The following is a 27,675-nucleotide window of genomic DNA, read 5'->3' on the forward strand; positions in this document are numbered from 1 at the left end:
TGTTTTGTTTATAACTAGCTCCTGACTTCCATTTGGAATTTTTCCATATAAAAAGAACTTCAAAATAAAATACACAAGTATTACATGTGAAGTAAAATAAATATTTTATTAGGATATAGTGACATTATTACATTTTCGAAGACAATCTTTCTTGTGAAAGATTTCTACAGTAGATGTAATATGTTCACACTGAACAAAATCTGAGAACCACATTCAACAACACTTTAGCTTTTAACTTCCAAAATATATTCACTTAAGCCTGATAATGGGCATAGTTTTTTTGATATACATACAAGTATAGCAAGAAACTAAACAATATTAACCACAAACCAACTGAACTTTGCTCCAGTAATTCCAATCACAGTGCTTTTCAGTAATAATACTGGCATTCTAGATTTATTCCTTTCCCTGTTCCTTGAACACAAAATTTAGCAAAGCAGAACAAAACATTAAACAAAAAACAAAGAATTATTTGCTGAAGTAACAACAACAAATGGATAATGGCTGGAAGAACTGTGGCACACTCATCAAGTAGGTAAGGCTTCAGGAAGAGGGTTTATGTAATCAAGTTTAGGTTAGGCAAAGCTCTATATCATCATTAGGGCTGATGCTGAGGAGTAGACGTTGAGGGCTGCTAAAGAAAAGTTAATCATTTTTAGACATAATGGTTCACACAAGAGCGTTCACTAGCAAATGTTCAGAATCAGACATCAAACTGGGAGAAGATACCTTGTTTTTTTTTTAAATATCTTTGGTCTCACAGCAACTCGTCCTCCACAACATCATCAACACTTCCTGATATAGAGGCAGCTTCTGAGGTGCAAGAAGGAAACACTCAAGTTAACAATGACTGTAACAGCAGCTTCAACTCTTTTTGTTTATCCACCATGGTACAAAAGCTTGACTGAGAGTCATAGTGACACCGTTCCTTTGTTTCACTATGTTATATTTCCTGATTTGTTAGAGATAAACTACAAATTGCACTGAATACAAGTATTTGGAGTATTAGGGTCAAGTTAATTGATCCTAATCAAAATGTATATTGTTGTGTTCATTTCTTCTTGAGACACTTTAGAAAGTTGATTTAACAGAACTGCATTCCTGTTAATTTTCCACCACATGGGGGCATACACTACCTCTCTGTAGGTTTAAGAAGTGTCCCAAGTCAAGTATCTGATCCAATGTGGACATCACTTGGATATTCTGTTGTATTTAGAAACCTAGATAACATTTTTACTTCAACATACAATCCCAGTAACATAAGGGTATGAGGGTTACTTTATGATCGCTTAAACATAGTCACTGGCAAATCTACAGTTCCATGACAGAACTCACCTGATAAACTAATACAGGAAAGACTGAGCTCTGATGATGCTCCTATTACATCATCCTGTTGGAAGAATAAAAGTGATTAGCCGCTGTTAAACAGTCCTCCAAACTTTCAGAACAGAAGTAAGGGGATTACCTAATCTCTCAGGCATAAAGATAAATTAAAATAATAATAATAAAAAATGACAGAGTACCTTGTCGAATACAGTTGGACAGAGATTAATATACCTGACGAGCACACCCAAGAAAACTAGAATGCTAGAATTGCATACCAATAATAAGAAGCAAGATTCTTTATTATTCTTTTATTAATGTCTTCCTTCACATACAGAAGTTCATATAAACTCATCATGTGCATGAATGCCATTGTAATTCTGGACTTGACTGATGATTTCTTTTAGCTGTTCTTTTTACAAGGGTGGAATAATCATACAGCATATATATTTTATGACATTAAAAAACAAAAATTGGGTCCATCATTTGGAAATCATTTTGGATATTCTCTAATCTGCAAAAGGTAAGAATTATACATATAGTGTCAAATATAAACATACACTCACACTAATATTTGGTTAACTGTCTCTTAGCAAGTTGTACCTCGTTTAATAGCCATCAATAAGCGTCTGGCATAATTCTGGCATTTAGTTGCTGATTTGAGACAAAGAATTTGAAGTTAACCCTCATTTTCAACATTCAATCCAATTCGTGCAACAGTACCACTGGAACAGTGCAGTATAAAGGTACATCAGACCAAGATAAAGTCCCTGTTGCAGGAACCTACAGTGCAGCACTAAGGATCTGGATTTGATCCTGATGAGATGCATGAGGAGCCTAGTCCGGAATTACCCAGTAGTAATAGTCCAAATGGTACAGGTGGAATGGGCCCAGCCAGCTAGAAGACTAAATGGCATCAGTCTTGCAGCCATGACTCACCTGCAAATCATGGCTGCAAGTCAGGGTTGTTGTCAGTCAGTGGAGGTTAACTGAGGGAGTCTGGATTCCCAAAAATGAGAATTCCACAATCATCCAGCAGTTTTGATCTATCTCTCTGTTCAGTGTTGATTTTTCCAGGATTTTTCCCCCCCTGGCTTACAGACGTCCTGTTCAAGATTAAGTATATTGATACCCTATTTTTGTCCAGGAAGAAGTAAGAGACGCTGGAAGACACGAAAAGCAGAATGAGTAACTTACCAGCATCATCTGCAGACAGCCAAGATTGCAGCCCTCTTTTTTTCCATTCAAATCTTCATGGAAGATAACGGCATAGCCCAATCGTATAAGCTCCTCTCCAACATCCACAGCCTTTTTTACATGATATGCACATGGAAAGAGGAGACAGGGTAAAGGACAAACCAAACACAGCCTTATTAAAGTCTTATTATTAAGAAATAAAGTCCTATCTAACCTTGCCGTCACTGTTGTCATAGAGCTTGACACTGGGCCATGAGGAGATTTCCGAGTGAGAGTAGCTGCACAGTTTGGCCTGCAGGGGTCTCCAAGAGGCACAATATGTCAGCCTCTCAAACTGATCCAGGGCTTCCTCAGTCCAAACCCCTCCTGCATGACAAGTTGATGGAGGAAAGAGACTGAAATAATCAAGAATTAAAGAATAATGCACTGCAGAATACTAAAAGACCTAAGGGCGTCAGTATATCCTCTGCATTGATTGTGCCACCGTAACATCATCGCACAGTCAGTTTTATTTATGTTCCCCAGTAAGATAAGTCTGAGTGATATAGCAAATGTAGTTTTTTCACTTATGATGGTTAAAATGGCTCTATTGTAACCATCGAGTATAAACTGCCATGGTAATAATAAGCTGTCTGCAGTTTTTTTTCTCCCACATGCTATAAATGCATCACTAATCCCACCTCCCAACCAGAAATTTTTCTACCTGGCACACTGCGCTGAGCATGCGTGTTTATATACAGGGAGTGCAGAATTATTAGGCAAATGAGTATTTTGTCCACATCATCCTCTTCATGCATGTTGTCTTACTCCAAGCTGTATAGGCTCGAAAGCCTACTACCAATTAAGCATATTAGGTGATGTGCATCTCTGTAATGAGAAGGGGTGTGGTCTAATGACATCAACACCCTATATCAGGTGTGCATAATTATTAGGCAACGTCCTTTCCTTTGGCAAAATGGGTCAAAAGAAGGACTTGACAGGCTCAGAAAAGTCAAAAATAGTGAGATATCTTGCAGAGGGATGCAGCAGTCTCAAAATTGCAAAGCTTCTGAAGCGTGATCATCGAACAATCAAGCGTTTCATTCAAAATAGTCAACAGGGTCGCAAGAAGCGTGTGGAAAAACCAAGGCGCAAAATAACTGCCCATGAACTGAGAAAAGTCAAGCGTGCAGCTGCCAAGATGCCACTTGCCACCAGTTTGGCCATATTTCAGAGCTGCAACATCACTGGAGTGCCCAAAAGCACAAGGTGTGCAATACTCAGAGACATGGCCAAGGTAAGAAAGGCTGAAAGACGACCACCACTGAACAAGACACACAAGCTGAAACGTCAAGACTGGGCCAAGAAATATCTCAAGACTGGTTTTTCTAAGGTTTTATGGACTGATGAAATGAGAGTGAGTCTTGATGGGCCAGATGGATGGGCCCGTGGCTGGATTGGTAAAGGGCAGAGAGCTCCAGTCCGACTCAGACGCCAGCAAGGTGGAGGTGGAGTACTGGTTTGGGCTGGTATCGTCAAAGATGAGCTTGTGGGGCCTTTTCGGGTTGAGGATGGAGTCAAGCTCAACTCCCAGTCCTACTGCCAGTTTCTGGAAGACACCTTCTTCAAGCAGTGGTACAGGAAGAAGTCTGCATCCTTCAAGAAAAACATGATTTTCATGCAGGACAATGCTCCGTCACACACGTCCAAGTACTCCACAGCGTGGCTGGCAAGAAAGGGTATAAAAGAAGAAAAACTAATGACATGGCCTCCTTGTTCACCTGATCTGAACCCCATTGAGAACCTGTGGTCCATCATCAAATGTGAGATTTACAAGGAGGGAAAACAGTACACCTCTCTGAACAGTGTCTGGGAGGCTGTGGTTGCTGCTGCACGCAATGTTGATGGTGAACAGATCAAAACACTGACAGAATCCATGGATGGCAGGCTTTTGAGTGTCCTTGTAAAGAAAGGTGGCTATATTGGTCGCTGATTTGTTTTTGTTTTGTTTTTGAATGTCAGAAATGTATATTTGTGAATGTGGAGATGTTATATTGGTTTCACTGGTAAAAATAAATAATTGGAATGGGTATATATTTGTTTTTTGTTAAGTTGCCTAATAATTATGCACAGTAATAGTCACCTGCACACACAGATATCCCCCTAAAATAGCTAAAACTAAAAACAAACTAAAAACTACTTCCAAAAACATTCAGCTTTGATATTAATGAGTTTTTTGGGTTCATTGAGAACATGGTTGTTGTTCAATAATAACATTATTCCTCAAAAATACAACTTGCCTAATAATTCTGCACTCCCTGTACTACCAAATAGGGAAAAATATGGTGACAGTGAGAGTCTCAGACAAGCAAGGAAATGAGACTGTAACTGAACAGGAGCCAGACAAGATAGTTCCAAAGAGAAACAGCACTGGATCAATAATCTGGCAGTGGTTTGGATTTCCCAAAGAGGATGTTGAACCTAAATGCGGAACGTGGTATTTAGTACTAGTGGAAATGTGGTCACATGTCACTGGGCTTCACTCAAACCTGGAGCTGTTGACAGGCTTGTGTTTTTGGCACAGAACTTACACACCTTAAACACAGATGACAGTGTTCTTGTTCAGGAGTAATAAAGTCACAATTCTTGATTATACGTTAGCTTCTGTGAATTTTTTTACCGCTTTGCGTGGTGTGTTTTGTTGTTTAAATTCTAGAACAGGTAGCGCGATCATTATTTAGATGGTTTTGAGATGCTCCAATACCTGTGATATGACTGTTCTTGTTCCGTTTCTTTTGCAGGCACTGTCTGAACTTGGAACCGTTTTCCATTTTACCACTTTTTGTTGTTTAAACTTCTTAGCACATATAGAGACAATAGTTCTGAGATGCTCTGGTACCTGTGACAGTTTTTGGTCAATGGTTTTTATAGACACTAACTACACTTTTGTTTCTGTAGGTCATCACATTTTACAGTTTTTATATGTTATAAGCACAGAGAACACCTTTTTAATTTCAATTGTTTTAAATTTGACTCTTGCTTACTTTTTTTTGTTAAAGGGTTAGTGTTGACCACAGAAAGACTGTGAGAATATTGTCATTTGTGAAAAACCTCTGTGTGCAACTGATGGTTAAAAAATGGTTAAAATAAAACATATTTTTTGGCTATATACAATACACGACCAGACGAAAGAAACGGCCAAAATGGTAATGCCAGTGGATGTGATATGAATTTTATTGCACGACACAGCGTGACAGGAGGTAAGCAGTGGCCATAAAAGTGCCCTTATGTCCTCATGTACCAGCAAGTGTGTGACAAAGTGTGTATAAGTATATGTGTGTGTGTGCGTTTGGGAAAGAGTGTGTATGTAATGCTGGGCATACACTGTGCGATTTTTGGCTCATTTTGAGACGATTTTTCAGTCGTGCGACCGTTTTGGTGATTGGCCCGAGTTTCGCCTTCATCGTGTGTCGTGTAGTATACATGGGGTAACGAGAAGCGATTAACACCTCAGGAGCAGCTCCCGATCATCAATCGCTTGGTCGTAAGAAAATCAAACCTGTTTGAAATCCTGTCGGCCGTCGTGAGGGTGTCACCGCAGCCTCTCACACTGCGCATGCGCAAACACAGAAATGAAAGTGAAAAGACGGAGCAGCACGGCAGTGCAGCGTGTGATCTGGACACAAGCGATGGAGGCACAACTTGTAGAACTTTGGCTCATCTGAGCCTTTTCGATGTGGCCTAACAAAATTATCACGACCACAACATCCGTGAAAATAATTGGATGGACATTGCTGCTCAATCACAGCTGCCTGATCAACGTTTTTCATTAGCAATTTAGCAAAGTTGATGGTGGTGTGAGTCTGTGTGACTGAAAGACAGAGAGTGAGAGAGAGTGAGAGCGAGCGACAGATTTTCTATTATAACCTTCATGTTATGGAGGCACAGTCTGAGCACTCAGGTCGCATCAGAGCATCGGGTCATATAGTGTGACCCTGCATCGTGACCAACAAACTTCTAACCCCTGCGAGTCAATCGTGCAGTTTGAGCAGAAGCTGAATGATGCAACTAAAAAAAATCACACAGTGTCTGCCCAGATTAAGAGGGAGGAGCAAGAGTGTGTAAGAGAGAGGAACAGGGAGTGAAAGGGTAAGAGACAGTGAGTAAATGAGCAAGTGAGAGAGAGAGAGAAAGACAGTCATTGTTAAGATGAGAGCTTTACCTTTTGGCTTCACTCCTGCTAAGCTGCACTCAATAGCTTGAAATGGTAAACTGAGGAAGTCGCTCCTGAAAATTGCAGCATATGCAAAAGCTGTTAATAAGTCGTGTCCTTTTTATATCCATATTACATCCAACATTATACAGTGTGCAGTAGCAGTATGTCACATCAAGTTCTTCGAAAGTTCGATGAAGAAGTGTACAAAGCAACACTCACTGCATGAGCTAACATAGAAATGCAGGATTTAAAATTGTGTGCTCTTCAAAATCAGTAACTCACCAGCCTCCTCTGAAGACAGCCAGAAACATTTGTCTCATGCTGATATGATGGTCACAAACAACAAAACTGCTCTTGTGCAAGGTTATCTTGTTTCTTTGTAATACTTCAATAAAAGCATTGCTGATTGTAACCAATTTCAAAGTAACGTGTTACTCTTATCATTATAATCATCACATTTGTCTGTAAAGCAGTATTATTTTTGCATTCTTGTACTAAATCCCTTGATCACGCTAAAACTACTAATCAATTTATTTTGTTTTTACTTGCAAGTGAAAACAAAATAGTTTGATAATTGTAAAATTCATAATAATCATAATAATTTAAGACTCCCATCCTGCATTTAGTCTGCTGTTCTGGAGTTACACCTTCTAATTTTAATGCTGTGGTGTTTCCCATCTCAGATCACAAGCTTGTATTGTTTGACGTTATCAAAATCTCACCTACAGCTGTCATGTCCTTTTGGAATCTCAAGTGTTAATCCCCTCATTGGTTTATTATCCATTCATATTATCCTCAGCTCCTTTCTCACTGCTGACCTGCTACATCACTACAATGATAATTTATCCTGTGGCTGCTCCACTCTTAACACTCTTAACAAAATCAAGCCTGCAGAAACCACTTCTCATCATACTTCCACGACACAGTGCACAGCATTCCTGGACTTCTCCAACAAAACAAACATATCCTACAACTGAATTCTTCAAGACTGCTCCGTTTAGGGAAACATCAAAATCTCCATGTATAGGTTATCATTCTTTCAGCTATCTTAAGTGGAAAACATCACCAAACTCATCATGATGTCCAAAACTTCTGCGTGTTCACTGGACCCTCTTCCAACTGCCTTGGTCAAAGACTCCATTCCTACCCCGTCTCCAGTTATAACTGCCATACATCATTTTACACTGCTGCTGTCCCCGTATCCCTCAAGACAGTCTCTAACATCCCCATTCTTAAAAAAACCTGCTCTAGACTCCAAAAGTCTTAACAACTACAATGGTGTGAAAAAGTGTTTGCCTCTTCCTGATTTCCTATCTATTTGTATGTTTGTCACATTTTAATGTTTCAGATAATCAAACAAATTTTAATATTAGTCAAAGATAACACAAGTAAACACAAAATACAGTTTCTAAATGAAGGTATTTATTATTAAGGTGAAAAAGGGGGAGGGGGATCCAAGCCTACATGGCCCTGTGTGGACAAAGTGATCACTTGCCCAGTTATAAAATAAATTAGCTGTGGTATGTCATATCTTCTGAAAGCTTCTGTAGCTTCACCCAGGCCCGATTACCACCTGATTACCAAGGATCGCCACCCTTAGCAGCAACAACTGCAATAAAGTGTTTGCGATAACTGGCAATGAGTGTTTTACAGCGCTTTGGAGGAGTTTTGGCCCACTCATCTTTGCAGAACGGTAATTTGTACAATGACAAGACACCTTATTGTTGGTTTATGTGGAATAGATGTAGTAGACTATTGCATAATTTCAAGAATTAGATTTTTCAGGGACTTTTCCCACCGCTATATGATCACATGACCTGCTCTAAAAAAAAAAAAAGAGGCTGGTGAATAATGTGAAAGAAATGTGTTAAGTCTAATTGTTGAATGTTGTCATTGTGTTTCTTAAATTTGTAAAGTCTTACTTCAAGCAGTAGGATCAAAGCCATTCCTTTGATCCTGACCACCTCTCCAGCCACTCTGTGCTGGGGAGGTTTTATTGTAGATACATCCTATCTGACAGATCTGTTTCTTGTGTTGTAAGCTTCCTGCTTTTATGACCCTTTTGGTCAGCAGGAGGTCACAAAACGCACCCCATGACAGTGCCTCGTCTTTGTAACCAAGGGGGGTTTTACGGTGGGAGGTTCTTTTGCTGTGATGTGTATTGTAACTGTCATGTCAATAAAAAGGCTACAAGGACAGCTACTCTTTGAAGGATTTGGGCTAGAGACAGGTGAGGAGCGTGAGCTCCAAGAGCTGGTTCTGACCAAAGCTTCCCTCGTTAGCGAGTGAAAAGCCGGTTGAAGATGTTCTGTCTTGTTTTTTCTGTTCTTCATGAGGAATAAGTCTCTAAGCTAGCGGGGCTTGTGGAAACACAGACCCAACAAAATGTCTTTTTCTTTCTTTAATGCCCAAACCTTTTGCCCTACATGTAAAATATATACACCAAGACATCCAGTGTCATTGTCTCTGAGATTTGGATCTTATTGGATTTACTTATTGGATTTGCCATCGATGTGCAGCCTCCTCCATCTCCCTCTCCTGTAGAGAACAACGTTACAACATCTCCCAAAATTCAGCTGAAAACCATGGCTGCAATCACAGCATTGTAAGATGGCGAAAGATGTACCCTTAGGCCCCCACCTCGATTCAGAGATGGTCTTTCCCTTTTCACGTAAATGGCCTCCTTGACTCCGCGCTCAAACCAGCGTTCCTCCCTGTCCAAGATGTGTACATCCTCATCCTTGAAAGAGTGTCCACTGGCCTGTAGGTGTGAATAGACTGCAGAGTCCTGGCCTGACGAGGTAGCTCTTCTGTGTTGTGCCATCCGCTTCGCCAGAGGTTGTTTGGTTTCCCCGATGTATAAATCCTGGCAATCCTCCTGGCACTTAACAGCGTACACTATGTTACTCTGTCTGTGTCGGGGGACCCGATCCTTGGGGTGGACCAGTTTTTGGCGCAGCGTGTTTTGGGGTTTAAAGGCCACAGAGACCCGGTGTTTAGAAAAAATGCGTCTCAACTGCTCCGATACTCCTGACACGTACGGGATCACTACAGGTTTTCGCTTGGGCAGCGGTTGTCCTGGCCATTGATCAGTGGTCTTTGATCAGTGGGTTTTAGTCAGTGGTTGTAGATCAATGGTCATGAGAATTTGCATAATTAAGATTAAGGAACTGACTTCCCAGCCCATTATTCCTTCAGTGGGCTGGTTTCAGTCATTATGCAAATGTACTGTTTATAAGATTGGGGAAACCTGCAGTCACTTGGATGAGTGACGAAACGTTTCTCCCACAAAACGCTACGTCCAGATGAACAGAATCAACTTTTTGGAGATTTACTTTCCTGGATGATTGAAAATGCATCAAGAAGAAACAGCAACTATACAGAATGAAATGGAGCAGGCCCTCTGCGACGCTACAGACAGATTAACAGCCTTAGAAAAAGATCATGAGACCCTAAAGAAAGATTACAACAAACTACATGACAAACGCCTGGATTTAGAAAACAGAAGCCGCAGAAAAAATCTGCGTGTGGTGGGCGTTAATGAGGACGCAGAGGGGGGGAAACCCCAGCCGTTTCATGGCAGAGTTTTTCTCAGAAGTGCTCGCGAAAGAAAACGGTGATTCATTTACTATAACAGACCGAGCCCACAGGACCCTCGCCCCGAAACCACGGACAGGAGAGCGCCCAAGAGCCATGATAAGGGCAAGGGATAGATTCTGCAACTGTCCAGGGAAAAAGGCTGCCTCTTCTACAAAGGATCACCTGTACACATCTTCCCTGACATGAACCCCGAGGTCAGCAAACTTCGTGCGACATTTAACCCCGTGAAAGGAAAACTGCGGAATGCTGGCATCCTGTACAGTACTACTATCCCGCGAAGCTGATTATAACAGTGAACAACACCAAGCACTCATTCACAGATCCATGTGAAGCAGAGAAGTTCGTCAGTATCCACATCCAGAGCCCAGCCACATCTATCGACAAGGAGGGATAGTTGGTGCCATCTCTACAAACAACATGACCCAGGAGGGAATAGTATATAATAATAGACAATCTTAAGGAGTTTAGTGGTAAGTCTGATGTCTACAGCCCATAAAAAGCTGGACAAAAATTGTTTTTCTTTTCTTTTCTTTTCCATTTGCAGCCCAGTTTCGCTGCAAATAAAGAAGGGGCTCAGGTTTGAGTTCAAGGGGATGTTCTTTAGTTTAGTTCAAGAAAGTTGTGAATTTCAGAGGATCACATCTAGAAAGGTCAGCGTAAGATCCATTAACCAATCACTAACAGTTAGTAACTATTGGCACCTCTACTGAAGGAATGCCACAAAATCTTGTCAAATTTGTAACATGGAACTGTAGGGGACTCAGAGGACCAGTGAAACGAGAAAACATTTTAGCTCACTTAACCTCCTAGGACCTGGCGTCCACATATGTGGACATCACATTTTGGGTTGTCTAGACCTAAAAACACTAATTTTTCTCTACAAGGGCTTGATATCCACTTACGAGGACATTCTACTGCCACTGTTCTATCAAAAATTTAAAATTAATATCCTTATATGTGGAATATATATGTGAAACACAAATCAGGTAAAAAAAAAAAAAAATCTGGCAATTCTTTGTTTTTACATTCATGAGGTGCCAATATGCCCAAATATCAAAGACAAATTAAAAATGCATGCCATGGAAGAGTTCAGGTCTCAGGAGGTTAAAAAAAAGTAAATGCGGATATAATATTTTTGCAAGAAACGCATCTAAAAGTACAAGACCACAACAGATTACGTTGCAAATGGATAGAACAAATATTTCACTCGTTTAATGCAGGAAGCAGAGTCACAGCTATACTAATCCAAAAAACAGTACCATTTACTGCAGCAAAAATATTACCAGACGCTCAAGGTAGATATATTATTGTCACTGGCAAACTTTATGGTCATTTAGTTACATTAGTAAACATTTACGCTCCAAATGTGGACAACGAGCAATTTATACGGTCGATAATATCAAAGCTACCGGATATCGATAGTCACCAAATAATCATAGGAGGTGATTTTAACTTGGTGTTGAATACAGACCTTGATAGATCATCAAGTAGACCAGCCAAAATATCTAAATCGGCAAAAGCCATCCAGGAATTTATGGGAAATTATGGAATAATTGACCCATGGAGAGCTCAAAATCCTAATGTGCGACAATATTCGTTTTATTCTCCAGTCCACCAGACATATACCAGGATAGACTTCTTTTTAATCGATTCTAAATTTCTACCATCAGTAAAACACTGTGAATACGGCACAATAATGTTATCGGATCACAGCCCCCTTCTCTTGCAATTAGCCCTCGGGTACAATCATACAACAAAGATATGGAGATTTGATAATAGTCTATTATCAAATAAACAGGAGAAAGACGAAATTAAGAATCAATTAATAACACTCCAGATATCACAAGGTCCACCTTGTGGGAAGCGCTAAAAGTATATATATTCGGGGGCAGTTGATTTCATGGAAGAGTCTGATAAATAAACAACAAATAGAAGAAGAAAGTCGTATAAAAGACAAAATACAGGAAGTAGACAGACAACACACGGTGCTGCCCTCAACAGTCTTGCAGAAGAAGAAACTGTCCCTGCAAGCAGATTTAGAATTGATGTATACTGCAAGAACAGTCAAGCTTCTAACCAAGACAAAATATAAAAATATTATGAACAGGGGGAAAGAATGGGTAAAGTTCTAGCACAACAAATCAAGAAACAAGTAGCAACAAGAATGATTACAGAAATTCGTACCAGTACGGGACAAATAACGAGGGACCCAAAGGAGATAAATAGCACATTCAAAAGTTTCTACGCAGACTTATACACCTCAGAATCAAAAAAGAACCCCACACTTTTTGAGATCTTCTTTAACAAGTTTAATGTACCTACAATCAACTCAGAAAAAGTAGAACAACTCAAAAAACCCATAACTATACAAGAGATACAGCAAGCAATAAATAATTTGCAAAACTCTAAGGCTCCTGGACCAGACGGCTATACTTCAGAATTTTACAAGGCCTTTAAAGACCATATTTCACCCCTGTTGCTAGAAGTATATAATGAGGCGCTGGACAAAAAAGCCTTACTGCCAACTCTCTATCAGGCAAGCATCTCTTTGATCTATAAAAAAGAAAAAGACCCTTTAGACCCGGCTTCATATAGACCAATCAGTTTAATTAATGTAGATAATAAGATACTTGCAAAGATTTTAGCAACACGCCTGGAAACAGTTCTGCCAACAATTACGTCTCAAGACCAAACAGGATTTATTAAAGACAGGCAGTTGTTTTTTAATATTAGAAGACTACTAAACATTATCTATACGTAAGACAAGCATAATCCAAACCCTGAAATTTTACTTTCCTTAGATGCGGAGAAGGCCTTTGACAGGGTCGAGTGGGATTATCTCTTCTTGACCCTGCCGAGGTTCAGATTAGGCCCTAAATTTATTTCTCTGGTTAAACTACTATACGTCCAACCAAAAGTGTCGTACAAACAAACAATGTCCACTCTGACTATTTCGATCACCTCTGCTTTTTGCATTAGCTATTGAACCCTTAGCTCTTCTACTGCGTTCAACAGATGAATATACAGGGATTAGAAGGGGAAAAGCAGAACATAAAGTTTCGCTATATGCAGATGATTTACTACTGTATATCTGTATATAACCCTGCAAAATCAGTCCCAGTCATCATGGAGACTTTGCAAAACTTTGGAGAAGTGTCAGGGTACAAATTGAATGGTTTCCAGTCAACTCTAAAGCAATAGGAAACCCAAGTAGCTTCAACACCTTACCTTTTAGAGTTTCTAATCAGTTCCAATATCTTGGAATAAATATCACTCAGGATTATTGTGGCTTATTTAAACATAATCTTTCTAAATTATACGATGAAACCAAAAATAACATAGATAAATGGATAAATCTACCGATTTCACTAGCAGGAAGAATAAACATTGTTAGAATGAATAGTCTTCCCAAATTCTTATTTTTATTTCAGTGTATCCCTATTGTGATTAATAAAGCCTTTTTTAATAAATTAGTCTCCTTAATATCCTATTTCATATGGAACAGAAAGAACCCAAGAATCAAGAAGAGCAGAGACCGACATGTCAGGGAGGGATGGGGTTGCCATGCTTCCGTCTTTATTATTGGTAAGGTAATGTTCGTTCCATGTCGTTTTGGTTGAGCACTCGGGGGGCCGACTGGACAACGATGGAAAGTGAAAGTTGTTATCCCTCCTCATTAGAAGCTATGATCTATTCAGCTCTCCCTATCCCTAGACACGACCTTAAGAATCCTGTAATCTCTCATACAATTAAAATCTGGACTCAGATAAGGAAACATTACGGGTGGAATGAAGCCTCCATACTATCTCCACTCATGAATAACGCAACATTCACACCATCACTTTCAAACATCTCATTTCTCCAATGTAACCTTAAGGGGCTGCACTCAATAAAGGATTTATTCATCAGTAAGGGTTTTCCCACATTCCAGCAATTGCAAGAAAAATTTAACTTGCACAGTAATGACTTCTTCAAATACTTACAGATCAGAAGCTCTGTAAGGAGTAATTTTCCATCCTTTCCAGATCAACCACCAGACTCTATCTTAGATAACTTATTCCAGTTCGATCCACTCAAAAAAAGGACTAATAACAAAAATTCACAATGCATGGTCACAACTGGATGGAACTACCACGCTTGATCATCTGAAAGAGGCCTGGCAGAATGACCTTGGTATGAGAATCACAGATAGTCAATGGACAAAATCCCAAGAAAATGTAAACTCTTCCTCTGTTTGTATTCATCATGGACTCTTACAGTTTAAAGTGCTACATAGACTCCATTTATCAAAGTTGAAACCCAAAATAATGTAATACGTTTTGTGACACTGCTAGCACACAGTTTAATTTTACTAAACTGGAAGCAAAAAGTGCCTCCTACCAAATCAGCGTTAATACAAGATATAATGAAACATTTGCAGCTGGAAATAATTAAACTCCTACTAAGGGGGAAGTTGGAAGAATTCTATTCAACTTGGCAGCCTTTTATAGATCAATACAGCACAGATATAAACGATCACTGAGCCTCATTGGTAGTCCGATAAATAACATCCTCTGTCCAACTTTCTTTTGTTGTTTGTTGTATTTTATTCTGTTCAACTTTTACCGTATATATGTAATCAGTTATATTTGAATCTTTGTCATCTTTATGGAAAATGAAAACTGGAAAACCAAATAAAGAGATTTGGAAAAAAAAAAGTGCAAAAAAAGTTGAAAATTGAAAAATTGAAAATCGTTTTTGTTTTGTTTTTTACATATATTTCTAGTTAGAGAAATTTAAGAGGTTTATCCCTCAAAACTGTAAATACAAAAAAGTTGCACAAAATAGTTTCCAACAACAGGAAATTTATTTTGAGTGTCTTCATAGTTTTATTTTTGAGACACACCAATTTTTATATACTGCAGGAAAAACGAAAATAAATATTAGAATGCAAATTTGCAAAAAAACAGCATGTGAATCAAAATAAACTATTTTCAGCAGTGCAATTTAAGTTCTAAGCATCCCAGAAACTATACAGAAAAGCATAAAGTCAAACATGACTTTTAAAAACACCAATGACACAATGACGTCACTTCCGGTTTCGGCCAGGTAATGGCGGACATGCGATAGTTCGCGCTGACGTCTGTTCCAAGGTAGGAAGTGTTATGAACAGCTGATCAGATCGTCAAAGCGTGTTTCTGGAATATTATGTTTTTGTTGCTGCAAGTGCTTTTTATGCAGTTTTTGCAAAGCTATATGTGGAAGGAAACGGTGACCTAGGGCAAGCTGATGGCATAAGATGTAAGTACAACTCCTCCAGTTTCATATGCAAAAAAAATTATTGCGCTAGCTTACGTGGTTGCAGTTCTACAGGGATTTAAAAATAGTTACGCAAAACGGAGCGTGCCCGCTTTGACCAGTTTTAAAGGGTTTAGAAAAAATAAAGTAACATAGAGAAACAGTACGTGTGCAGAAAAATAAAAAAATAAATAAAAATACTCTGGAGGAGTCACACAAAGCCTGCTTGGTTGGGGGATATAAATTTGATCCATTTATCCCAAATTTGGTAAAACTTGTCTTTCTGGATTCTAAGAGAGTACATCAATTTTTCCATTCTACAAATTTCAAGAATAGTTTCATACCAATCATCTAATGTTGGTGGGACTCGGTTCATCCACCTTCTTGTAATAGATTTTTTGCTAGCAGCTAGAAGAGCCTGCAGCAGCTTTATATCCGTCCTCCGTTCTAGAATTATAACATGACCCACGTATAAATTTACAAAGTCAAACGGTATCTGTACCTCAGTGTTTTATGAATCCCACTCCAGTACAGGTACAGCCTGGGACAGTCCCAAAACACGTGATAATGGTTTGCCTCCACTGAACCACACTGCCTACAACACTCTGAATTCGTATTGCTAAATTTACCCTGGACTGGAATCTTAAAGTATCTTATGATATTTTTCCAGCAATGTTCTCTCCATTCTAATGAATTAGTGGAGGACCACTGTGAGCAACATATTTCTTCCCAATCTTTTTCCGAAATGCTAATTCCAGCTTCACTCTCCCACTTTTCCTTTATATATAGAGCACTGTCTTTTTTGCATAGAGTAGTGCATTGTATAACCTTGAAATAGATGTATTTATAGTTGAACTATGGGCAAGTTTCAGGATTTTGAGAAAGTTAGTTTCATTCTACGTTAAATTTATAATTTTCCATTGTTTATCAAAGGAATCTCGCATTTGAAGGAACCAAAGGTTACTTTTTCACGTTTACTTAAGGAAAGAAGACGACTCAGTAAAAGAAAGAAACCAAAGAAACCAGACTATACTCCAAACACATTACACCACACAGTAATGTGTTTGGAGTCCAAACACATTACACCACACAGTAATGTGTTTGGAGTCCAAACACGCTAAAGGTTATGTATTTTTAAAATCTAAAAACTTGGTATGGATATCGCTAGCTGTCTTCACCACCATCACTCACTCCCACAGCTTTTCCCTCTCCTCAGCAACCAAATACTACTGTATATTAGTACAGTCACGTCTTCCTCTTTTATCCTGAATTCACCTACCTCATCCTGCGGAGGCTGCTCCTTGGGAGTTCCCCATTGTCCCCAAAGTCAACGTAATAAAGGTCCACCAGTCCAGAGCCTAGGACTCCCAGCACCCTTGCCCTGTTCCATGTGCCATGGTCTCTGTATGGAGCAGCCACAATGTCCCCTACAACAATGGTTTCCACTCGCTGATCCTACAGATCAGAACAGCAGATGAGTTCAAACACAAATCAGACACTGGGTTGCAGAAGGTGCTGCAGGGATAGAGGTGCCCCTATGGGCTGTGTTAGCTTATTGTTTATTCACACGCAGGATCTCAGATATGTTTCCATATCTACTCGATGAATAGTTGCAGGCCTGCTTCTTATCATCAGAGCCTGGCTTTTAGCGTTCTCTAAATCACATTTTAAATGCCATTACTACAAGTTACCCAGCTTTCTGAACTGTTGTAAGATCTGCAGCACATAATCAAGACTCTTAAAAAAAGTCAGTTCTACCAGGGTAAAGAAAAAAAATACTGGCAACCGTCAGTATTACCTGTCAGCCTCCTGGTAGGCACACCGACGGCATCAATTTCAAAATCCTATATCACTGCATTCCCGAGTTATCGCTGAGAAATCAGTGATGGTAACAGATTCTAACCCATCCAAGACTTTTGTAGATTCACCTATAGTATCAATTTAAAAAAGGGAAAATACTTGGATCTTTGGAGTTTCAAGTGTATGGAAGTATATCGGAACTCTCAACTCTCATTCTGGCTTTGTCATAGGGACTCTTGTGGAACAAGAGAGACACAAGGAGAGCAAGATATGTCCTTACTGTAGAGTTTCCATTGTTGTAGAAGTGGTTCATCTCCTCTGTTAGTTTGTCCAGCTGAATGGATCGAACCCCCAGGATCTGAATCCAGAAGTGGTTTGGGTTCTCTGATGCAGAAACATACACCTCAAGGTGTTCGTCAGGCTGGAAGCTCAAGTCTGGGCTTGCAACTGGAACACAGAGAAAATATGAAATTACTACACTTAAAGACATTACATGGCTGCTCTGGGGTGACTGAAATCTGAACTCACTTTCAAACTTGGACACTTCAGAGAAGGTCTTAGTAGTTGTACTGCCCTCCTTCTTGCTGGCTGTTTTGATTTTTGACTCTCCCACCTGGTCAAAAAATGTTTCTGGTTCTCCTGTGGTCCCGTTGGCAAAGACAAGCGCATTCTCCTCTATGTGGGAGAAGGGACTGTTGTTGTTCAAGTACAATAGAGGTTCAGTCTCTGTGCCGTTTGACTTCTGACTCACGACAATATGGCCACGTTTCTGGCGCCGGGCTGATGACTGTGAGATTGTTGTCCTCACCATCATGTCCTCTGTGACTTTTTCTAGAATCATATCCTTTGAACAGGTTTCAAAAGCAGGAGTTAGATGTCCCCTCAACTAAAATTAAAGGATGTGGTACACACAGGAGATCAAAATCAAGGCACTGTTCGTTACCTGTGCCTTTTTCACCTCCTGCCTGGTCCCTGTAATCGTCACCATGCCCTTTGCTCGTACACCTTGTGCCGGCTCTTTGGAACACGCCACTTTGGCTCCTGTAGTTCGGGTGATCTGTTTCAAACTCTCTCCACCACGGCCTGCAATACACAGATAATCATGTTCTCCTAACAATTATTGCAAATAGGGGTGAGATAAAATGGGGACTTTTTTCTTAAACTGACATAAGGCTAAGTGAATACTTATCACGGGGTTCGAATGTTAGCCATTAAAACCTCATACATAAAGATAACTCAGATAAACAGAAATATGATTAATGGTAAATTCAATTTTATTTATATAGCGCCAAATCACAACAACAGTAACCTCAAGGCACTTTATATTGTAAGGTAGACCCAACAATAATACATGCAGAGAAATTCACTTTTCACACAAATTTAGTATAAGACTTTCTGGTTATGTTTACAAAGCTCAAGGGACCATTTTCCCCATAAACTCTACACAAACAGGTTTTTTTTTTTGTTGTTTGTTTTTTTTTGCAATCCAAGAAGTTGCCCCATGCTAATCAACAGAAAGAATGCAGGTTAAAGTAACTTCTGCTTTGGCTTCATTTTCACAGCCAGAACCTACAGCTTTCTAACATTATTTATGAACTATAATAAAAGAGATACTCTGGCCTTCCTCCTGGCCAGCTGATCTGCTTGTCACTTACTGGAGCTTTTAGTTTTGAAAATGATGCCTGGTAATGAAAAAAAAAACAAAAAAACAATTGACATGATCAAAGATTCAGGCTACCTATTATACGTCCAAAAGAGGACTGTGGAACCTCCAAAATCTCTGAGACAAGTTCACATTCTGTGAGCAGGTTCTCCAGGACACAGCGGGCCAGTAAGACCTGCTCCTTAGAGCCCTGAAGCAGGAAACATACGGTCGTCTTACATTCATGATCTCCTGAATCTGACATGACCCTCACTTGAGCTCCAGACTTCTCAGTCACCTGAAAAGTTAGCATACAAAGAGAAAGAAAGACTAGCTCAATCTGTGAAACTAATTTAAGACCTGCTTGTAAAACTTGGAACTCCAAGATTGCAATTGAGAAGTAACAATGGCATACTGAAAAATAGAAAAAATCTTATATAGGTATGCAGGGGTGAGGCATTAATTCAAGAGAGAATTTCCTCAGTGTAAATATATTGAGCTGCATACACACAGGGACACTTAGATGTTATCATATCTTCATGGTTCTTACAATCAGACTGAACTCTAAACTTGAGCTGGGAGGCAACTGAATACAGCTAAAATACAACTGAGTGAAAAAAATAACAATCCATCTCACTTCAATACGTTTTCTAACACATTACGTAACTAAGAAATGAATCTAAGAATACATATTTACTGAATAGTATTTTAGGAAAATAAAAATTACATTAACAAAGTAAATGTCCAATTCATGGTCACTGGGGGGCTGGAACCTATCCCAGCTGCCTTAGGATGAGAGGCAGGGTTCACCCTGAACAGGTTGCCAGTCTCTCACAGAAAAACATTCACACCTATTAGCAATTTAGAATCATCAATTAACCACCCCCACTAATAATAATAATAATATTAATAATAATAATAACAAATTTTATTTATAAAGCGCCTTTCAAGACACCAAAGGACACTGTACAATAGGATAAAACACATAATAGAACAATGACACAATGAAGAACAATAAAACAAAAGCACAAGATACAGTGGGTTCACAGTGAATATGCAGACTTGAACAGATGGGTTTTGAATTGAGATTTAAACTGGGGGAGAGAACCAATGTTTCTTACATCAGGGAGTAGAGAGTTCTACAGCCTGGGAGCAGAGCAGCTAAAAGCTCTGCTTCACATGGTGGTGAGGCAGAAGGAAGACACAGAAAGCTGGATAGAAGAAGATCAAAGTGAGCAGGCAGAAAAAGTAGTGCTTAACAGGTCAGAAAGGTAAGGAGGTGCGAGGTTATGAATGGCCTTGAAGGTGAGCAGAATAAGTTTGTATATTATCTGGAATTTCACTGGGAGCCAGTGAAGTTCCTGAAGAACAGGGGTGATGTAGGAGGGGGTTCTGGTGATACTGCAAGCAGCAGCGTTCTGAAAAAGTTGAAGCTTATGGAGGGATTTTTGGGGGAGACCATGCAAGAGAGAGTTGCAGTAGTCAATACGGGAGGTAACAAGACTGTGGACAAGAATGGACGTAGACTGGGTGGAAAGAGAAGGACATAATCTGTTAATATTGCTTAGATGGAAGTAGCCAGAACAGGTGAGATTACTGATGTGAGATTATAGGAAAGTGAACTGTCTAGGATGACACAAAGGCTCTTCACCTGAGGAGAAGGGAAAACTGTGGAGTTATCGATAGTGAGTGAGAAATGGTTCACCTTCAAAAGGTTGGATTTGGTGCCAATAAGGAGGATTTCAGTTTTATCCTCATTGAGCTTTAGAAAATTAGAGGACGGTGATGTCATCAGAGAGAGACCGGTGCTCAGCATTGCAGAGCACGACGTCCAAGCAGCGCTGAGGAGAGTGAGCACAAGGAAAGCGGCGGGGCCAGATGGCATGACCGGCCATCTGCTGCGGTGCTGTGCTGACCAGCTAGCAGGTGTGTTCACTTCGATTTTCAACGAGTCCCTGGCTAAGTCTGTGGTCCCCACATGCTTCAAGAGATCTACCATCATCCCTGTCCCCAAGAACAACAAGCCCTCATGCCTGAATGACTACTGGCCAGTTGCACTGACCTGAAGAAAACCATCTCCTCTTCCATCCCAGACACCACAGATCCGCTCCAGTTCGCCTACCGACCCAACAGATCCACAGAGGACGCCATCGCCCACGTCCTGCATACAACCCTTAGCCACGTGAACAAGAAACAGGGTAACTATGTGAGAATGCTGTTTGTTGATTACAGCTCAGCGTCAACACAATAGTGCCCGGTAGACTGTTCACAAAGCTGAGGGATCTGGGACTCAACAGCCATCTGTGTGCATGGGTGTTGGACTTCCTCACTGGCAGAACTCAGGTGGTGAGGGTGGGTAGGTGCATCTCCGACAGCATCACCATCAGCACGGGAGCGCCACAGGGGTGTGTCCTCTCGCCACTGCTCTACTCCCTATACACTTCAGACTGTGTGGCCACCCACGGTTCCAACACCATTGTGAAGTTCGCTGACGACACAATGGTGTTGGGCGCCATCTCCAACAACGATGAGGCGGCCTACATGGATGAAGTGAAGAATCTGGTATCGTGGTGCCGGGACAACCACCTCCAGCTCAATGACGGCAAGGCCAAGGAGCTGGTGGTGGACTTAAGAAGGAGTCAGCACAGAGACTACAAGCCCATTATCATTAATGGAGCTCCAGTAGAGAGGGTGCAGTCCTTCAAGTATCTCAGTGTCCACATCTCCTCAGACCTGACATGGTCTGCCCACATTCAGGTCCAGACCAAAAAGGCTAGGCAGTGCCTGTACCACCTACGACAACTGAGGAAGTTCAGAGTCTCTCCAGTGATTCTCAGGACTTTCTATACAGGCGCTGTGGAGAGAATCCTCACACAGAACATCACATGCTGGTATGAAAACAGCTGTGTCAAGGATAAAAAAAACTCTCCAGAAAGTAATCCGTATGGCAGAACGCTGCTGCAGGACTGCTCTCCCTTCCCTACAGGAAATTTACGTCAGGAGATGCTGAACTAGAGCAACTCAGATTTTGAAGGACCCGTCCCATCCCAGCAACAAACTGTTCCCGCTTCTGAAATCAGGGAGAAGGTTCTCCACCATCTGAACAAAAACAGAGAGGCTCAAGAGGAGTTTTTATCCTCAGGCCATTCGTGTGTTGAATCAGCCCCCCCCCCCCAATCACCCTTAAGTGACTGAGACAGGACTCATTACCACATTCTCATATCATCCTGATCTTTCTGGCCTCACTATAGCACAGGAGACTTTAACACCCTTCCCACGCAATGTACACAAGCTGTAAATTTCCAGATTGTTTTATTTTATTTTATTTCTATTTATATAATGTACATAACTCACCCACTTGCTGCACATAATGTCCTCTTTGTATATACTCATTCACTGTATATAAAGTTCTGTCTGTCTCGCTCTTTTTTTCTTTGCACAGTCGAGGAACGTATCAGGTCACATTTCACAGCGTGTTACACCTGTATAACCATGCACGTGACAAATAAAGAATATTGAATCTTGAATCTGAATCTGAGATAAACCAGGATTTTAATTCGGATAGACATTCTGTAAGGGAAGAAGGTGGGAGGGAGGAATCAGGTCTGCAGGAAAGATATAACTGGGTGTCATCAGCAAAACAGTGAAAGTGAAGGTCAAATTCTAGAGGGAGGATGTATATTATGAAGAGATGAGGGCCTAAGACTGAACCTTGGGGGTACACCAGAAGTGACCGGGAATAGACGAGAGCGGAGTGATTTCAGTTGAATAAACTGGGAGCGGTCAAGGAGATATGATTGAAACCAGGCTAGGGGTGTGTCAGAGATGCCGAGAGAGGAAAATCTGCTTAGAAGGACGGAGTGAGAGATGGTGTCGAAGGCTGAGTTCAGATCCAAAAGGACGAGAATGTCGAGAAGACCAGAGTCAGCCCCAATTAGAAGATCATTAGTGACTTTAGGTAAAGCAGTTTCTGTACTGTGACATGAACGAAAACCAGATTGAAATCTCTCGTAGATGTTATTATTAACCAGTTGTGAATGAAGTTGCAACTACTTTTCCGAGTATTTTAGGGATGAAGGGTAGATTAGAAATCGGACGGAAGTTGTTAAAGTTGTTAGGATCTAAAGAACGTTTTTTCAGTATAGGAGTGACTGAAGCAATCTTGAATAAGGATGGAGCGATACCGGTGGTGAGTGAAGAGTGAATGATTGCAGAGATGAGTGGGAGTAAGGAAGAGAGGCAGGATTTCACAAGCCCTGTAGGCATAGGGTCAAGATGACATGTGGCAGGCTTTGATTTACATATAAACTCAGAAATATCAGATAAATCAGGAAGATGAAAAGTGGAAAACGGTTCAAAATAGAGAAAAGGTTCTGGAGAGGGAGTAGACACAACATTTGAACTGGGTTGCTGGTAGATGTTATTGAAATTTGTAGTCCAGAACAGCATCAAGGAGTTACGGGTTTGAGAAGAATAGAAGTTCGGTGGTAAAGCGTTGGGGGCTTGAATTAGTTTGTTGAGAACCAAAAACAAAATCCTTGCATTACCCTCATAAGAAATGATAATACCCGAGTAGAAACTTTGTTTGGCCTTGTTGATGGAGTCTTTATACTGCTGTTCAGGCATTTGTAGATTTCTGCATTAACAGTTAAACCAGATTTCTTATACAGTGGCTTGCAAAAGTATTCGGCCCCCTTGAACTTTCCCACATTTTGTCACATTACAGCCACAAACATGAATCAATTTTATTGGAATTCCACGTGAAAGACCAACACAAAGTGGTGCACACGTGAGAAGTGGAACGAAAATCATACATGATTCCAAACATTTTTTACAAATAAATAACTGCAAAGTGGGGTGTGCGTAATTATTCATCCCCCTGAGTCAATACTTTGTAGAACCACCTTTTACTGCAATTACAGCTGCCAGTCTTTTAGGGTATGTCTCTACCAGCTTTGCACATCTAGAGACTGAAATCCTTGCCCATTCTTCTTATGCCCATTCCTGAGGAAGGGGGGGGGGGGTGTACAGTAGCTATGATGGTGGGAATGGGTCCAGTCAGCTCACATGCAAGGCACTCTAGGGAGCTAAAGGTATCAACATTAACTGGCAGGACCTTCAAGTGCTGGCGAAAAATGATCGCGAGACCACCCCCACGACCTGAGCAGCGAGGTTTAGAAAAGTAAACAAACCCCGGAGTAGAAGATTCATTTAGCCGAGAAACGTCATCAGGTTGTTGCCAGGTTTCAGTTAAACAGAAAAAGTCAGACTTATTGCAGAGTACCAAGAGAGAACCCACACAAACACAAAGTCCCCAGCCAGTTGGTGGATTTGAACTCAGGACCTTCGTGCTGTGAGATAACAGTGCTAACCACCATGTTGCCACAAAATAAATGCATTCCAGTTATTTCCACTCATTTACAATAAACGTTCAACCAAACGGAACAAGCAACAAAGAAGCAGACAGTGAAAAGGTCTGAACAACTCACCATGTCTAAAAATGTGGCTTGGCATCGGTACATGTTCCTATACACCTCTATAGGAAGCGTCATCTTGGACACCTCAGTGTTGGGACCCTGATCTGTTAATATCAATCATATACAGATAAGCTCATAATAAAATATATTAATTATCATACACAAATTAGGTTTGGAATGATACCTGTTCAATGAGAGATACTTACTGCTCTTGGTGCCGTTTATGTGGCGATAGATGATGTAGCCCAGAGTGGCCCCGACGGAAAGCCCTGCAGCCAGAGCCACTATTTTCCCAGAGCTCAAGCTGGTCTTATGACCTTCCTTCACTGCATCCATGACACCTTGTGCACCCTGCAGGATGCTTTACCTAAACACACACACACGGCACAAGTCTCCATCCATTGGTACTAACAGCCTTAAAAATGATCTACTCCTCCTTCTTCCATCCATGTTGCCAGCTACAGTTTATAGAATATTTTTATTTGGACAACTTATTGCTTCTTCCTGAGAATGACCCCTTATTGCAACACAGAAGCTGTGGCTCTCAAGAAGAGTCATCAGCACACATTGTGCCACATCTACTTTGAGCTAGGTAAACATTCATTAAGAGCAAAGAGAATTTAAATATCAGTTATTTTTATAAAGATATCTTTGTTTCAATTAACAATAAATAAAACATCAAAAAGAAAATTTAAACAGAAAAAAATATATACTGTATCAGCTGTTGCTCAAATTCAAATTCAAAAGCCCAGGACCTTTGAATTAGTTAAACAAAAGATTCAGGTCAGGCCACTACAAATATTCTTTATGTTTTTTTAAGAGGTGGACTTTCTGGTGTTTTGGATCATTGTGCAGCTCCAGAACCCAAGTGCACTTCAGCTTGAGGTCATGAACAGATGGCCAGACATTTCCCTTCAGAAAAACAACTTCATTTTGTGTTTACTTGCGTTATCTTTGTCTAATATTTACATTTGTTTGATGATCTGAAACAGTCAAGCGTGACAAGAAGGAAGGAAGGAAGGAAGGAAATCAGGAATGGGTCAAACACTTTTTTTTTCTTTTTACACCACTATGTATATACATACACAATGCAGTACTGAGGGTTTCTATTAAATTCAGATTTAGACAAAACTGTACTTTCAAATATGGACCATCTCATTCAAAAGATAAAAATGATTACATTGGTGTGGCTCCCAAAAATCAACTGTCTCAATGATGTTGCCTGTTGGAATAACCTCACAGGTACTTGACCAATTTGACCAAAAAATGTAAGACTTTCTGTAAGATAAAAATAAACCGAGGATCAGTAGAAAGAAAACATGGACACTGAGACAGAGGAAGAAATATATAAACATAAAATGTGATTTTTCCCATCTGAGACGATCTATACATCTTTATGTGATGTGTGTATCGGAAACAATGGCTTGAAAAAGGAATATGTACAATGAGCAATGTTTATTTGGATGGAGTGGTTTGTCATATGAAATTATTCAGAAAAGCATTTTGAAAAGAGAGACTTTCTGGCAATACTTACAAATGAGAGAAAATATTTTTAAAGGCCAATTTATCATGAACAAGAACCAAGTGAGTGACTTTTTGGATCTTTATGAAGTCGCACATAAGGCAGCTGTGCTTTATAAACTGTTAAACAAATAGAAAAAGGACACCTTCAATACTCTGAGGATTTGGCAAAAGGACCTTGGCTGTGCAATGAGCAAGAAGAACTGGTCTGGAGTACTCTCCAATACTAATAAATACCTTTAAAAAAGGCCCATGGAAAATTCATGCCATTTCTAAAGTAATACATGGGTTTTATTTTACCCACTTATAGTTTGGATGTAATGTGCAACAATTTCTGTTGGAAATGTAAATCAGAAAAGGAACATTTATTCATGTTATTTGTGAATTTAAACAAGTGTATCCCTTTTGGAAAAAAAAAAAATCTAGATCGTGTAGTGGACTGGTTAAGTTTGATAATACCCAAATCACCAAGGTTATGTTTTTTCTGAGACCAGTCGGTCTTACCCACTGCATCCAAATACTGCTTTGTGGTGACGAAAGCAAGTTCTTTTACAGCCACAAGAATAACCCGAAGAGTATGGAAAGACACATCCTCCCCAAATTTCAAAAACTGGACAGAAGCTATGTAAGAAATTGGATCATACAGAAAATGTTGGCAAGAATTGACTATGATACTGAAAACTTTAGGAGATCTTTGAGAGGGCAGTTTGTAGAAATGGTTGTAGGTTAGAATTTCAAGCCCAGCCTTTCTTTGTCTTTCTGTTTTTATCCCAGTTTTCTTCCACTCTCTTTTTACATAGGCATGTAGTTATGATCAGCGCATTCATGGAAAATCAAATAATGACCCCGTCTGATCTCGTTAAACAAAAATTTTAAGAACGACTAATCACTTTCATGACTCACACTATTGAGTGTAGGCTTCAACCCAGCTGCCTTCTAATGAGAATCGTACTTAAAAACCCATTGAATGCGGCATGTCTTCCTAAATATAACACAACGTGATAATTGCACCCTGCATGCATTTGCTCAGGAGTGTATATATTTTGGGCATTTGATAGTTCTGTTTAGCAGCAGCTTACCACTTTAGAACAATAATATAGAACAAATATTACATTTAGATTCGAATACTGCATGCAGTCTCCTCGGACCTGCTCATACAAGATAAGCTAGCTGCTGCTTTACATACAAGTTCAGCACTGACACAAGGTAACTAAACGCCACTAGCATGCTCAGATACATGATATCACAGCCTTTATATGTTTTCGACGCTAATACGATTTAGAATCAACGGCATTTTGGAAAGAGTTTCCATTCCCTTCCCACTCGACCTTACCTGTCGATTTGTTAACCTCCTAGGAGGAAGTTCTCAATAAACCGGAAACAATATTTAGTACTTAATTTTCGAATATTGAATTTTCTAATGTGCAGCAGCAAATTAGCTATTAACACTAAAAAAAAAAAACACTTTATAAATAATTTACTATGAAAAATCTATTAACCATAAACGTGATCATTTAAGTGAAACATTTTATTTTAAGTCGTCAACCGGAAGCCCACTTCTCGCTGTGCAAGCTGCGTGCAAGCTCTCTCAGCCCAGTGACTGTGAAGAAGAGGCGTTCCCCTCAGAATCAGACCTCAGCACC

The 27,675-nt window shown here is 40.1% G+C and overlaps 1 protein-coding gene across 4 annotated transcripts; it reads right to left on the bottom strand.

The window, feature by feature from the left end:
• Positions 1-87: 87 nt before the first annotated feature.
• On the bottom strand, positions 88-27,467 carry tdrkh (tudor and KH domain containing). 4 transcript variants are annotated; one of them, XM_084938451.1, is made up of 14 exons: positions 27,366-27,467; positions 24,718-24,878; positions 24,524-24,615; positions 19,131-19,332; positions 18,336-18,475; positions 17,921-18,236; positions 17,673-17,839; positions 16,872-17,047; positions 6,722-6,786; positions 2,735-2,886; positions 2,521-2,631; positions 1,336-1,390; positions 730-813; positions 88-631 (listed from the first exon to the last, which is right to left on the bottom strand). In XM_084938451.1, the coding sequence occupies exons 2-13, from the start codon at positions 24,845-24,847 to the stop codon at positions 758-760; spliced, it is 1,662 nt and encodes a 553-aa protein (XP_084794577.1). In that variant the 5' UTR covers positions 24,848-24,878; positions 27,366-27,467; the 3' UTR covers positions 88-631; positions 730-757. The 4 variants fall into 4 exon arrangements, with proteins under 4 accessions (XP_084794577.1, XP_084794576.1, XP_084794575.1 ...); XM_084938450.1 differs by having other exon boundaries at positions 88-634; XM_084938449.1 differs by having other exon boundaries at positions 88-813.
• Positions 27,468-27,675: the final 208 nt, after the last annotated feature.

The sequence above is a fragment of the Perissodus microlepis genome, chromosome 8 (assembly GCF_051167445.1).
Source record: "Perissodus microlepis isolate ML-2025 ecotype Zambia chromosome 8, ASM5116744v1, whole genome shotgun sequence".
Taxonomy (NCBI): Eukaryota; Metazoa; Chordata; class Actinopteri; order Cichliformes; family Cichlidae; genus Perissodus; species Perissodus microlepis.

Coding starts and splice junctions, on each gene's coding strand:
- tdrkh (XM_084938451.1), bottom strand. CDS start 24,847: ATGGATGCAGTGAAGGAAGGTCATAAGACCAGCTTGAGCTCTGGGAAA. Junction 19,333..24,523: donor AAGCCACATTTTTAGACATG/GTGAGTTGTTCA, acceptor CTAACTTTTCAG/GTGACTGAGAAGTCTGGAGC. Junction 2,632..2,734: donor ATGACAACAGTGACGGCAAG/GTTAGATAGGAC, acceptor CATGTAAAAAAG/GCTGTGGATGTTGGAGAGGA.